The following is a 12,245-nucleotide window of genomic DNA, read 5'->3' as shown; positions in this document are numbered from 1 at the left end:
GTGTTAAAAAATGTCAGTGGGACCTAATTACCTTTTATGATTTGGGCCTAGAGCACACAATGTAGCCTGTAGGGGAAAAAGTATCATCTCACTTTGCTGGTCTGTGCTGTCCCAATATGACCCCTTGTATGCAGATGCACAGTTAGGGTTATCTAAACAATCGTAATTCTGCTTCTGTAGTGCCAGGAGAATAACCAGAATCTCTGATGCAATTTTATGCATCCATTACAAAGATTCATCTAATTAATGATCACAAAACATCAATACCTTACTCTGAATCATACAGGGTTAGGCAGTCTGTGGGTTGCATCTTATCCCATTTTTCATTTACCTCCATGTCTTTAATTATTCTTTCCTTCAAAATTTGTTCTTGCATATTGTGGTCAGACTAACTGGTCTGTAGTTGCTTAGATTGCGTTTTTTCCCTTTCTTAAATATAGATGTTATATTTGCTATTCTCCAGTCATAGAGTACTACCTCTGATTTGATATATTTATTAAAAATCCTTGCTATCAGACGTGCAATTTCATGTACCAGTTCTTTCAGTATTCTGGGAGGGGGATTATCTGCTCCCCATCCCCCCTGACCCATGATTTGACTGCATTAAGCTCTGTGAGTTTAGCTTCTGCCTTGACTGGTAATTTTCCATTTCTATAAACTCATGATCATTAGCCATTCTGCCTTAACCTAGAACATGGGGGCCATCATCCTTATTGGAAACTGAGCCAAAGTATTCATTTAGGCTAAGGGCATGGCATTTATGACACCTGCATAGCAAGTGCAAAGCTTAATGTGGTAATAAAGCATCAGGTTTAGGATTGGAGTCATGTGCTTATGAAACCAGTTATAAAACCAATGCTCTGTGGTTCTCTTTTTCAGTACTTCACAAGTACAAGCTGTGTAAGTATAATGTCTTCTCCAAATATAAAATCAGAAGTAAGGATTAAAATCTGATGGGGATACAGAGATAGAGTTGAAGTTATGTATTTGCATACCATACTTTAGGGGGGTTATTGTAAAGGAGAACTTCAGCTTAGAATGTCAGTTTGTGATTTTAAAAAATTACAAATATTCCTTAAGGGTTTTCATGCTGAAATGAGTGATACAGTGACATAACTACAGATTAATGAAGATTTTACCCGGGATAGCTTCTGATGTGGAAAAGACACCATGCTTATCAAACATGGAATTCTCTTTAACTCTTAAGTTTTGTTTAAAAGATATAATTGGAAGTCATTCTTGATTTAACAGTGTTAAACTAAAAGTAAAATGTGAAATCAGCCTCTGCTGCCTCAGGGTTAAGCACTGTGGAAACTGTCTGCCTGGCAATATAAGTCTGAGCATTATAAATGAGGTTTGATGTAAGCATAGGATAGAGATTTTGAAACCCAAAGGAACAAGGCAAGTGATCCCAAGTGTAAAGGCAGTGGAGCATTTCATCATATCCGTAGGGCCAAAGCATTTTATTACAAGATCTGTTAGGGTGGACATGAGGACAATGCAGGAGAAGGTGATCTGTCTGGGAGGGGAAAGGCATAGTAGTTTTGGGGGTTTCAATATGTTATAACATTAAAATAATCAAACTGTCATAAGGAAACAGAGATACAGTTGGGTTTTAATTATATCAGATTCCAATCCTCCATGTAATTTTCTTATAACTTTAAGATGTCTCTCATTTACCATACAGAGAGATGTATACGGATAGAATGCTAATTATGGTAAAAACACTTTAATTCCACAGTGTTTCAGAATCTGCTCTCTTGAATGTAAATTTTTTTTTTTTTTTTTTGTTTCTCACTGACTGTGTAGCTGTTAAAATTAAATGCCAACTTAAAAAAGACAATGCAAAAGAATGAGTTTGCTCAATGGACTGAAAAGGAGTGCTTCATGTTATGTGGGAAAGACTGTAATAATAAGATACATTTCAACATCAAATTAACCCTTATGGAAAAATAATATTTTTATAGTAATACTTGAAGTATTCTACTTGCTTGTAAAAAAGAATATTTTGGAAAATTTCCAGACAATGTCAAAGTGACCTCTAACATTCTATATGACTAACTAATATTCAGTGATTGGTCTGTGTACATTTCTTTGTGCTCTTAAAGTTTGATCTTATTCAGAAAAGTGCAGTGTCAATCACATCACATTTTTCTTGTTGGTGTTCAGCCATCCAAAAAAATTAGATTATAGATAGGGTTCATAATAAATAACTTTTAATTATTTTAAGGTATTTTTTTAAAAAAGGAGCTAAGTATTTAAATTTAGTTTTCCAATCTACTGTTACCCATACTCAAGATAGGTGTGCAAATGCTTGATGAATGTACATGTAGCTAAGTTCACGTAGACCAGATAGACTGCTTTCATGGTAGCAGCTCTGTGTCAGGGAGGTGAGTGCAAAGTGTAGATGAGACCTCCTCTGTATTGCGTTTCAGTCAATTTTGCTTACTGAAGTTTTTGAAGTGTTTGAAGAACTTCAGGCTATGACCTATAATTTGGTTACATTCCCTGTACAGCTGTTAAATCTAATGGGTAGACACTGATCCATTAGTGGTAGAGATAGTCTGTGCATCCAAGGGAGTGCAATATGCCAGGATCTCTTAAACAAGCAATTGTTATGTTCTTGGTCAAGAAATCATCTATTGATGCGCTGGAGAGGTTTTAGTTGGGGGCTGAAGGTGACGGCTAGTGGTGTTCTGTTACTTTCTTTGTTGGGCCGGTCACCTTCAGCCCCCAACTAAAACCTCTCCAGTGCATCATCAAGGATCGACAACCTGTCCTGAAGGACGACCCATCACTCACAGATCTTGGGAGACAGGCCAGTCCTTGCCTACAGACAGCCTCCCAACCTGAAGCAAATACTCACCAGCAACCACACACCACCCAACAAAAACACTAACCCAGGAACCTATCCTTGCAACAAAGGCCGTTGCCAACTGTGTCCACATATCTATTCAGGGGACGCCATCATAGGGCCTAATCACTTCAGCCACACTATCAGAGGCTTGTTCACCTGCACATCTACCAATCTGATGTATGCCATCATGTGCCAGCAATGCCCCTCTGCCGTGTACATTGGCCAAACCGGACAGTCTCTGCATAAAAGAATAAATGGACACAAATAATACGTCAAGAATTATAACATTCAAAAACCAGTCGGAGAACACTTCAATCTCTCTGGTCACTCGATTAGAGACCTAAAAGTGGCAATTCTTCAACAAAAAAACTTCAAAAACAGACTCCAACAAGAGACTGCTGAATTGGAATTAATTTGCAAACTGGACACCACTAAATTAGGCTTGAATAAAGACTGGGAGTGGATGTGTCATTACACAAAGAAAAACTATTTCCCCATGTTTATTTTCCCCCCTACTGTTTCTCAAACATTCTTGTCAACTGCTGGAAATGGCCCATCTTGATTATCACTATAAAAGGTTGTGTTTTTTTTTTTCTCTCATGCTGGTAATAGCTCACCTTAACTGATCACTCTCATTATAGTGTGTATGGTAACACCCATTGTTTCATGTTCTCTGTGTATATAAAATCTTCCTACTGTATTTTCCACTGCATGCATCTGATTAAGTGGGCTGTAGCCCACAAAAGCTTATGCTCAAATCAATTTGTTAGTCTCTACTGTGCCACAAGTACTCCTGTTCTTTTTGCAGATACAGACTAACACAGCTGCTACTCTGAAACCAATCATCTCTGTTAATGATCTGCTCATGGCAACTCTTTTGTACCATTGACCATGACATTTGATTGACAGAGATTAATATAGACCCTGGGAGTGTTCCAGAATGGTACTTGAATGGCTGTGTTCCTTACTGTCTGAAAGGACTGAGAAAGTATCGTTGTGTGATTGCTCTTCTGTCTCGATGGTGCTCTCATGAGATGGGCCAAGGTCCTGTTCTGTCACCCTTCTTCACTGTGTAGGCAAGTCACTAGGGATGATATTGTTTTCTTCTCAATGCATCAATATACTGATGGCTAGTGTCGACAGGTACTGATTTAGCCTATATACCTTTTATTGTTTGCTTTCCGGCTACTTTGGAGCCCACTTTTCTGTTTGTATTCTGTCCTGGTAGTTGAGATCTGCTGAGGTGTTGAAGCTAACAATTTGAAGGGGGAAAAATAATTCAAGTGATTTAGGATAGTGAGATATATAACATTTGCAAATGTTATAAACAAATTAGAAAGTAATGGATTAACTTCATAAACAGAGAATTTATTTTTCAGAAAATTTGATTTCTAACCTGATTAGTATTGCTTTCAAGTATATTTTTCTCTGTACTGGCTATTATTAGACTTTACCTGATTTATTGTACTAGATTAAAACAGAGAGTGAAATGAAGTCCTTGTTGAAGTCAAAGGCCTCTTCCTATGCGTCAGTTAATTGAAAAAGAAGAACCTGAACTGGATTCTGGGTACAAATTTTTCAGTAAATCTGTATATGGTGAAGTGACTTTAAATTGTTATGCTGTTCCTTGCCAATCACATTTGAAAAACATCTAGGCCCAGATTTTGGAATTTGGATGCACAAAGCTAGAAACCTATATCCATGTTTAGGTACCTAAATTGGTGGCTTGATTTTTTCAGTTATACTAAACGTCCTCTGGTCTTATTGACTTCAGTGTGAGCTGTAGATTCTTGGCATTGCTGAAAATCAAGTATTTTATTTAGGTATGAAATATGGATTTAGTTGTCTAACTTTAGAGAACTACATTTCTAAATGCTGGCCCTCACTCTTCTGTTTTAAAGAAAGTTGTGTGCAATGTAGTGGAGATGAAAGCAGATAAAAATCTATTCCATTGACCCTAAATCTGTTAGAGGAAGGTGAGGGGAGCCAGTGTAACATTTTTTCAACCCTTTCAGAAGCTCTTTTGAGAGAGCCCTGTGAGAGTGGCATCTTAGGTTAGGGGAGCCTGGTGTCTGGATCCTTGTGTATGGACATTGGTATGGCTCAGCTATATACAGATGGTACCTGACATAATGACCTCTGCATAATAGGTTATGATCCATGACTGGAGCTCCTACATGCTACTGCAATACAAATAGCAATAATCTGAGAGATCTGTGTTTCCAGGTTTCATGTTGAGGGAACAGGGTATAGTGCAGAGGCCCGTACTCCACATGAGGCCTGGAGATACCCAGGATTTCGTTGCTGATCTCTGTAAACTCACGTGGTTGCAGGGCTATATCCCCTCTGTGGACCCATAAGACCCTCCCCATTAAAAATAAGTCAGGAACTTTGTGAGTTACATCTTGTTGAATTTCCTGCATTGCTTTGCCTTGCCTGTGGGTTATTCAAATACATATCAGTTTATTCATGATGAGAAGTGATTCTCTCTCAACAAACTTGTGTATTGCTGGTTTGAGCAAAATGGACACAATTTTCTTTTAAGTGCAAAACAAAAAGAGTAGCTGTGCAGCTGCCGGTATATATATTTTTAAATAGAAGAAAAGGAAATAAAAAATTGAGGCAATGATAGCCCTGTTGAATATAATGGTGGGTAAGCTAGCCAAATCCACAAACTTGATATTTACCGTACAGATTCCTTCTTAAAAGCTACGTAGTCTAAGGGGTTCATTTTAACTGGATCATCTGCTTTTGATGATAGCTTTGAACCCATTTCAAAAAGTTAGTCATTGCCTTGGAGTAGGATCTTCAGAGAGGGTATACTTTAAGACCAACACATAATGTTTGGTGAGGATGATCAAAGGATGTTGCAGTCTTTATTTTATTTATAGAGCCCAAAGTGTCCTTCAAGTAAGTAGGAGAAAATGGAAAAGTAGTCTTTGGACTATATCTTTGAAATGTATAGTTACTGAAGGCCAGGGACAGGAGCTAAATGTAATTTGTTTGGCCACTTCACATAACCATCACATTTTCCTGCCAGTTTTTAGGCATCATTTTAAAAGACCATTTTCCATCAAGAAGAGAAATCATCCAGTGCTAAATCTTCAAAAGTGCTCATTCTAAAATGTGCTTTTACGTTTGAATAAGGCCATTTTATACAAATATGCAAATATGTATAAATTGCAGTAGTTGTGTATCAAAATTAAACATGTACAAGTGCAATTTAGCACTTATACTTTTGGAGATTTGAGCTCAGGCCTTGCTCATTTTTAGCAAAGAACCCTGTTGTGGAATCTGAAATACAAACCACTGTTTACTAAAGATTGAACCAAAATTATCACTAAACCAGTTAACCAACTCTGTTAGAGAAAATCACGATGTCCAAACTGAATAAATCACTCATTATGAATTTTCCATCCCACCAGAGTTAAAATCTTCTCTGCTACATCACTTAAGGCTAACATTTTTCCCATTGCCTTTGTCCTATCCAGCAACATGCATTTAAATATTATGAGTCAGTCTTCCATAGATGCTGTTTAGTGATATAGCTTAGCTAGTAAACTGGACCTTTCTCCTTTTCTTTATCTCTGTCTAGTTGCCTCATGCAATAGCTAGACTGAACTGTACCTGACTCTGGTTGAGGACTGTATGTAGAAGGCAAGGTCCCTGACCTGTCTTCAGGGATTCTACCTCTAGAGACCCCTCCATCTATTGCCGTAACGCCACCAAATTATTAAAGCTGACATCCCTTTCTTCCTCCAAGCTGTTGGAGGCGCTTCATTTAAATTAAAAGATATATGAGCCTGCACTCTGCCATCCAAAAACTGACCAACAGTATTTGGACAGCACTAAACTTCTATTTCACTCTCTTGGCTGTCTGCTCTTAGCTGCACAAATAGGTGACGGACAGAGGAAAGATCTGGGTTACTATTCCCAGGTAACTCTCTGATGACTAATTGTGAGGCAAGTCCTGGATCTGGACACAAGGCAACATTAATCATTGGGATCCCCAGACCAGTGATTCTGAAACTTTTTGTATTGGCAACCCCAGTTAGTATATAGGCTTGTTTGTCAGCCTGAGATAAAATATTGGGTTTGACTTTTTGATACTCTTATATCTTACACTAATATGTGTGAAGAGCAATGAACAAAGACATGGTGTGTAGCATTTCCCACAAGCAGATGGGGCTTTTAGTACAATGAGAAAAGATAAGGGATAGCGCTAAAGTGTTACGGGGTATGGTGGGAGTGTAATATATGAGCATACACGGGAAGGCTGCCTGGCTCCTCTCTCAAGCCAAAGTCAGGCAACCAGTTAGAAGGGTTAAGGGGGTTGGGGAGGAGGCATAAGACACCCTAAAAACCAAAGAAAGGCCTGGCCTTGTCCAGAACACAACCTCACTCCTTACCCCTCCCGTGGGATACAAAAGAGGTGGGATAAAGACCCCAGACTTCCCGTCCTCCAAAACGGAACATGACCATAAGTTGCAAGGGGTGTGACTAGGGCGTGTACTGCAAGTATTTGGGCCTGCTAAGGAGGAGGAGGTGGGAATGGGGGATAGGGACACAAGCAAGGCTGTGCAGTGTCAGAGCTGGAATGGAACACTGGGAAACAGACTGTGTCAGCGTGTAGAGCAATGGATATGCTTGCTTGGAACTAACCCCAATAAACGTTGCATTGCCTGCACTTCGGACTTCCGGTCTTCTGCTTTCTGTCTGCATGACAAGAACCAGGGAAGCCTGGTTTCAAACAGCAAGCCTGAGTGCGACCCTAACCCCTTATAAATTAAAAACACATTTTTTTGTATTAACACTATTTTAAATGCTAAATTTATAACCCTATTGTTTAAAATGAATTTACCATTTCTCACTGTTTTTAAATTAAATCTAAAACACATTTTTATCAAATGATTGTTATAATCAGAAAAGTTATTTTTTAATATTGGGGGAGGGGTGTGAAGAAACTCTGTCAGTATTACTTTTCATAGCAGACTCAGTGTCCCATTGCTACTCTTATTTCTGTGCTGCTGCTGGCAGTGGCACTGCCTTCAGAGCTGGGTGACCAGAAAGTGGTCTGGTCAGCTCTGAAGGAGGTGCTGCCACCAGGAGCAGCGCAGAACTGCAGAAATAAGGGTGGTAATGCTATACCATGCCACCCTTACTCCCTGTATAACACTTGACCTTTGCACTGGGAGGGGTGGCTACAGGGGGGCTAAGGCAAATTTTGGGGTGGCCCAGCGCCACGCCACCAGTATGTCTGACTGTTAAATTATAGATTTGCTTTTTTTGTTGTTGCCAATCTCAGTGTTCTGATTTGTCTGCAGTCTAATACAGCTCTTTAGCTGCTGAACAATCAAGACTTCTAATGTTGTCTCAGTCCCACCTTTTCAGTCTCAAGATAACAAACCTGTGTGCACCATACTACAATCCCCAGAGTCCAATTTCCTTAAAGTGGTGATGATACCAAATATATATTTTGTTTAGGAGCAAGAATCTCTGCATTATACATTTACAATACTTTTTGAAGTAAATACACTGCATTGTGATGGAAAGGTATGTGTAATTTTCTGAAACGCTAGATTTAAATTATATATTTATTTTAGCAGTTGTTCTCGGTTTCATGCATGTGCTCGTGACCCTGATGTAATAACCTTGTGACCCCTTAAGGGGTTGCGACCCCCAGTTTGAGAACTCCTGCCCTAGAAAAATGCATTGACAGCCACCTGAAAAGATCCTACAGCTTTTTTATATTGATCTAGTACTCTCTAACCACTTTCCAATTACCACCAGAGACCTTACAAGAATTGTATATAGAGCCGCTCTCTTCTCATTGTAAGACTCCTCTGAGCATGGTCTGGAGGGTTCCACTTTGCTGGATGTAGTACCTAAATAGTTAAATACCTGCCTAAACTCTGTGCAGCTGAATCTACTATGTTACAGAACAAGTCCTATGTCCTGAACATATTTATTTTCTGCTGCTTATCTACCTATAAGTCTGCTGATAATTTCTCCCCCATTGTACTTTAAGGTGAGTGCTCCTTCCTTTGAACTGACAGGAACAAAGTCTGGGGTGCATTAGCACTGCACCTGGCAGACAGACAGTGGGTGGAGAATGCTCAGTTATTCTAACAGCACTGATAATCCTACAGGCTACAGCACATAAACATAGTTCAACTATAGGAAAAAATGCTGATTTAAACTTTGAATTGGAAGGTTGTAGTAGGAATTGCTCCACTTTGCTCTTGTGAATGATACCTATGGCTAACCTCTCTACTGTTTTCTAACTTACATATCTCTTATGAAACGAAGGATGTTCTTTTAATTCAAGCTATAATAGAGAAAGATTTTGTATTACAGTTACAATATCTTACAAAGGAAGATATCAGGCCATATTTTCAGATATATATGTGCCCAGCTTATAGGTGTAAGTACTTAAAAGTGAAAATGGAGGGCTGTGCATACACATCAGTGTGAGCATGCAAAGCTCTAACTCTGTGTGCACATCTCAGTACTTGCTTATATAGGCGGAGGTATGCAAATAGGTGGGTGAATTTTTGCACACGTATATCTGAAAACGTAGCACTATATGGCTCAGTATAAGGACTGCTCCCAGTTAAATTAATATAAAAATAGTCTGCCTCTGGATTCTGACCTAGAATTTCCTTTTTTCCAAGTAGAAAGAGGGAAGTAAATTGCAGCGTACATTTGCTCAGTCAACCTTATTCACGAAGTGAAGGACAGTCTTTTTGGACTAATTTATTGTGACCAGATTTGACAAGACTTTAAACAGTTAACTGCACTTCTAAAAATGGTTGTTATCCTAATGTTTCCATTATCTATAAAATAAACTGACCTTAATGAAAAGGTATTTGTGATACTGTATACCTTACTTTTTTGTTTTGTGCATCGTAGGTATCTGGATACAACATACCGTATAGACTATGTTCCTCCATATGATTATACGCCATATGTAAGTATATGGAGAAGAAAAGTGCTATTTTACAGTGATGTTTTACATGTAGCTTCATATTGAGAGTATTTAATTAACCTTGGGAAAAGAAGAGGCTGCTTTTGAAATATTGATTTGTTCATATTTGCATAGAGCCATTAGCAATATAACTATGGGAGTCAGTAATTAAGTGAGACCGTTATAACAGCTATAATTTATTTTTAAGTTTATATACTACAGGGACACAGTTCTTCATTTGCTTATAACTTGCTAGCAAACTGTTTATTTAAGATTTCCCTCCACAGCTATTTTCTGTCCTTTCTTGGTTATCTACCACACAAGTTCAGTGTTTTGTGGAAAATAAGATATTTATAACTTTCTTTCCATCTTTGATTAAACTTATTGATGCTTCAGCATGATAAAAGCTTAAAGAATTCATTTCTGTATATCTTCTTTTTTCACCACCACATGCATGAGTATCAGTGTTCTCTTGATACAAGGAGTGAAAGAATTGTGTTATTGTGTGTATAGTAACAAATACAAAACTGGAATTAAATAATAATGAAAATAAAATAAAAACTTAAAGGAATACCAGTTTTTTGGAGGGAAAACCAAAGGTTTTGGGAAAGCTGCTTTTTTTTTTTTTTTTTTTTTTTTGAGCATGGAATTGATTACTGTACCCTCTTAGAGACTCTTCCATATTTTTAAACAAATTTTTATTGTAATCTAAATACATTGTTCATGAAAGATGCTTGCCTGTCAGACATGGAGTCTGAAGTCCGGTGTTTGTATAAAAGATGCAGCATATATATGTGTAAGCTCTCGGACACTGGCCTAGCAAAGTACCTCAGCATTGACTGAGAGGGGACCACTTCTAGAAATAAAAGGTAGAGGTTAAAATGAGGAGGGAACATGAGGGAGTGCTGATTGCTCCATCTCACTGACTGGTGAATTGAGGACTCGCCATCCATGGGAATCTAAAATAGGAGCAGCAGAAGGACCTGACACCTGGCTGTGGAGTTTCTGGGGCTTCTAGTCTTCCCCCCAATATGTGGAACAACATCTGAGGAGAGAAGATGTGTCCCTTAATAGCCTCTTTTACATGAAGATGAGTCCTCTTAACAGCTTTGCCTTCTCTTCAGGGAAAGAGGGGGAGGAATAAGGAATCTCACTGAAAGCTTCAATGGGATAGAAGAAGAGATACTATTTCAGCACCCCTCACCCCAGAGAAAAAAAGCCCAGGAGCAACAAAATGGCTCTGTCTGGTCCCTTGGGTGACATGGTATAAGGAGGAAGCTTGATTCAGCATAGTTTCAGCAATTCTTGTTAGGCCTGACATACTCTCTACATTAACACACTGTTGTCATAATCTGTATCTAAAAGGTGTCATGGAAAAATCATATACAAACTGGTACCAAAATCATTGCATGATGTACAAATGGGGTATGTACAAAGAGTTATAAATATGTGCTAGAATTGTGTTTGTTTGCCAAGCAATGCATAAACCCAGTCTGCCCTAGACAAAGGAATACGTGTTTCTATTTGACCAGCCTGGTCATCAGGCAGAGACAGTGAAGGTACATTTACATATAAGGTAAACAAAGGTAACAAGCAGTGGGGAAGACAGCATGACATCTACAGCCAAGGAGGACAGAGAAACTTTGGGCTTATTTTTCAATGAATACATTTGAAAGATTTACTTTACTGTCAAAGAAGGGGAGAGAGCCATCTAAGTTATCCTTCACCAAAGGAGTCAGAGAAACGAAGTACTTTGAGCTCTGTGTGTTAGGTCCTGGCTAAAGAATGGGCCAGCCATGCTGGGAGAATGACTATGGGGAGAAAACCTTCTTTGAACAAAGGACTCGTTTGTTGAGTTTTTGTCTTAGAAAAATATTTTTACTGTTGTTTGTAGCCATTTCTATTCTTATTCCTTTTCTTGGTATCACTTAAACCTATGTCCCTTTTTTAATAAACTTGTTTTACTTTTACCATTATGCAGCTCAGTGCTTTGACTGAAGTGGAGCGTTAAGTTAATAAGTTAACTACGTTTAGTTAATAAGCTTCACTGTACTGTCTTTAAAGGAGCAGTGAAATAAGATTTTGTGGGTGCTACAGTAAGAGGTGCTCACAACTGTGGAGAAAGACATTGTGGAGGGAGAACTTGGGGCTGAAGGGTTGTTGAGGTCACACTGCAAAGAGTAACTGTATGGTGGAAACTAGGGTGTGACCTGCCTGCTTGTATGCTTGCTATTGGTGTCAGAGCTGTCAGACACAGAAGCATAGCATTGCATTAAGGCACTCAGAGGTGCAAGACAGCTGTCAACTTACCCACTTACTGCCCTGCGTGAACCAAGAGTGTCACATTGCTCTGCTTTTATCTGGTGGGGTGTGTTGGATTTGGCAGCTTTGATGTATGTTGGTTGATAGTTTAATAAAACA

At 38.7% G+C, this 12,245-nt stretch overlaps 1 protein-coding gene across 1 annotated transcript in view; it reads left to right on the top strand.

Moving 5' to 3' along the window:
- CFAP95 (cilia and flagella associated protein 95) overlaps positions 1-12,245 on the top strand; it is a 54,744-nt gene that overhangs the window by 25,364 nt on the left and 17,135 nt on the right. Inside the window, exon 5 of the mRNA XM_077816410.1 lies at positions 9,770-9,827. Within this exon, the coding sequence (XP_077672536.1) occupies positions 9,770-9,827 (58 nt within the window). The remainder of the gene's footprint in view (positions 1-9,769; positions 9,828-12,245) is intronic.

The sequence above is a fragment of the Eretmochelys imbricata genome, chromosome 5 (assembly GCF_965152235.1).
Source record: "Eretmochelys imbricata isolate rEreImb1 chromosome 5, rEreImb1.hap1, whole genome shotgun sequence".
Lineage (NCBI taxonomy): Eukaryota > Metazoa > Chordata > Testudines > Cheloniidae > Eretmochelys > Eretmochelys imbricata.
Note: the sequence above shows the minus strand (reverse complement) of the source record. Positions and strands in the feature narration are given on the sequence as shown.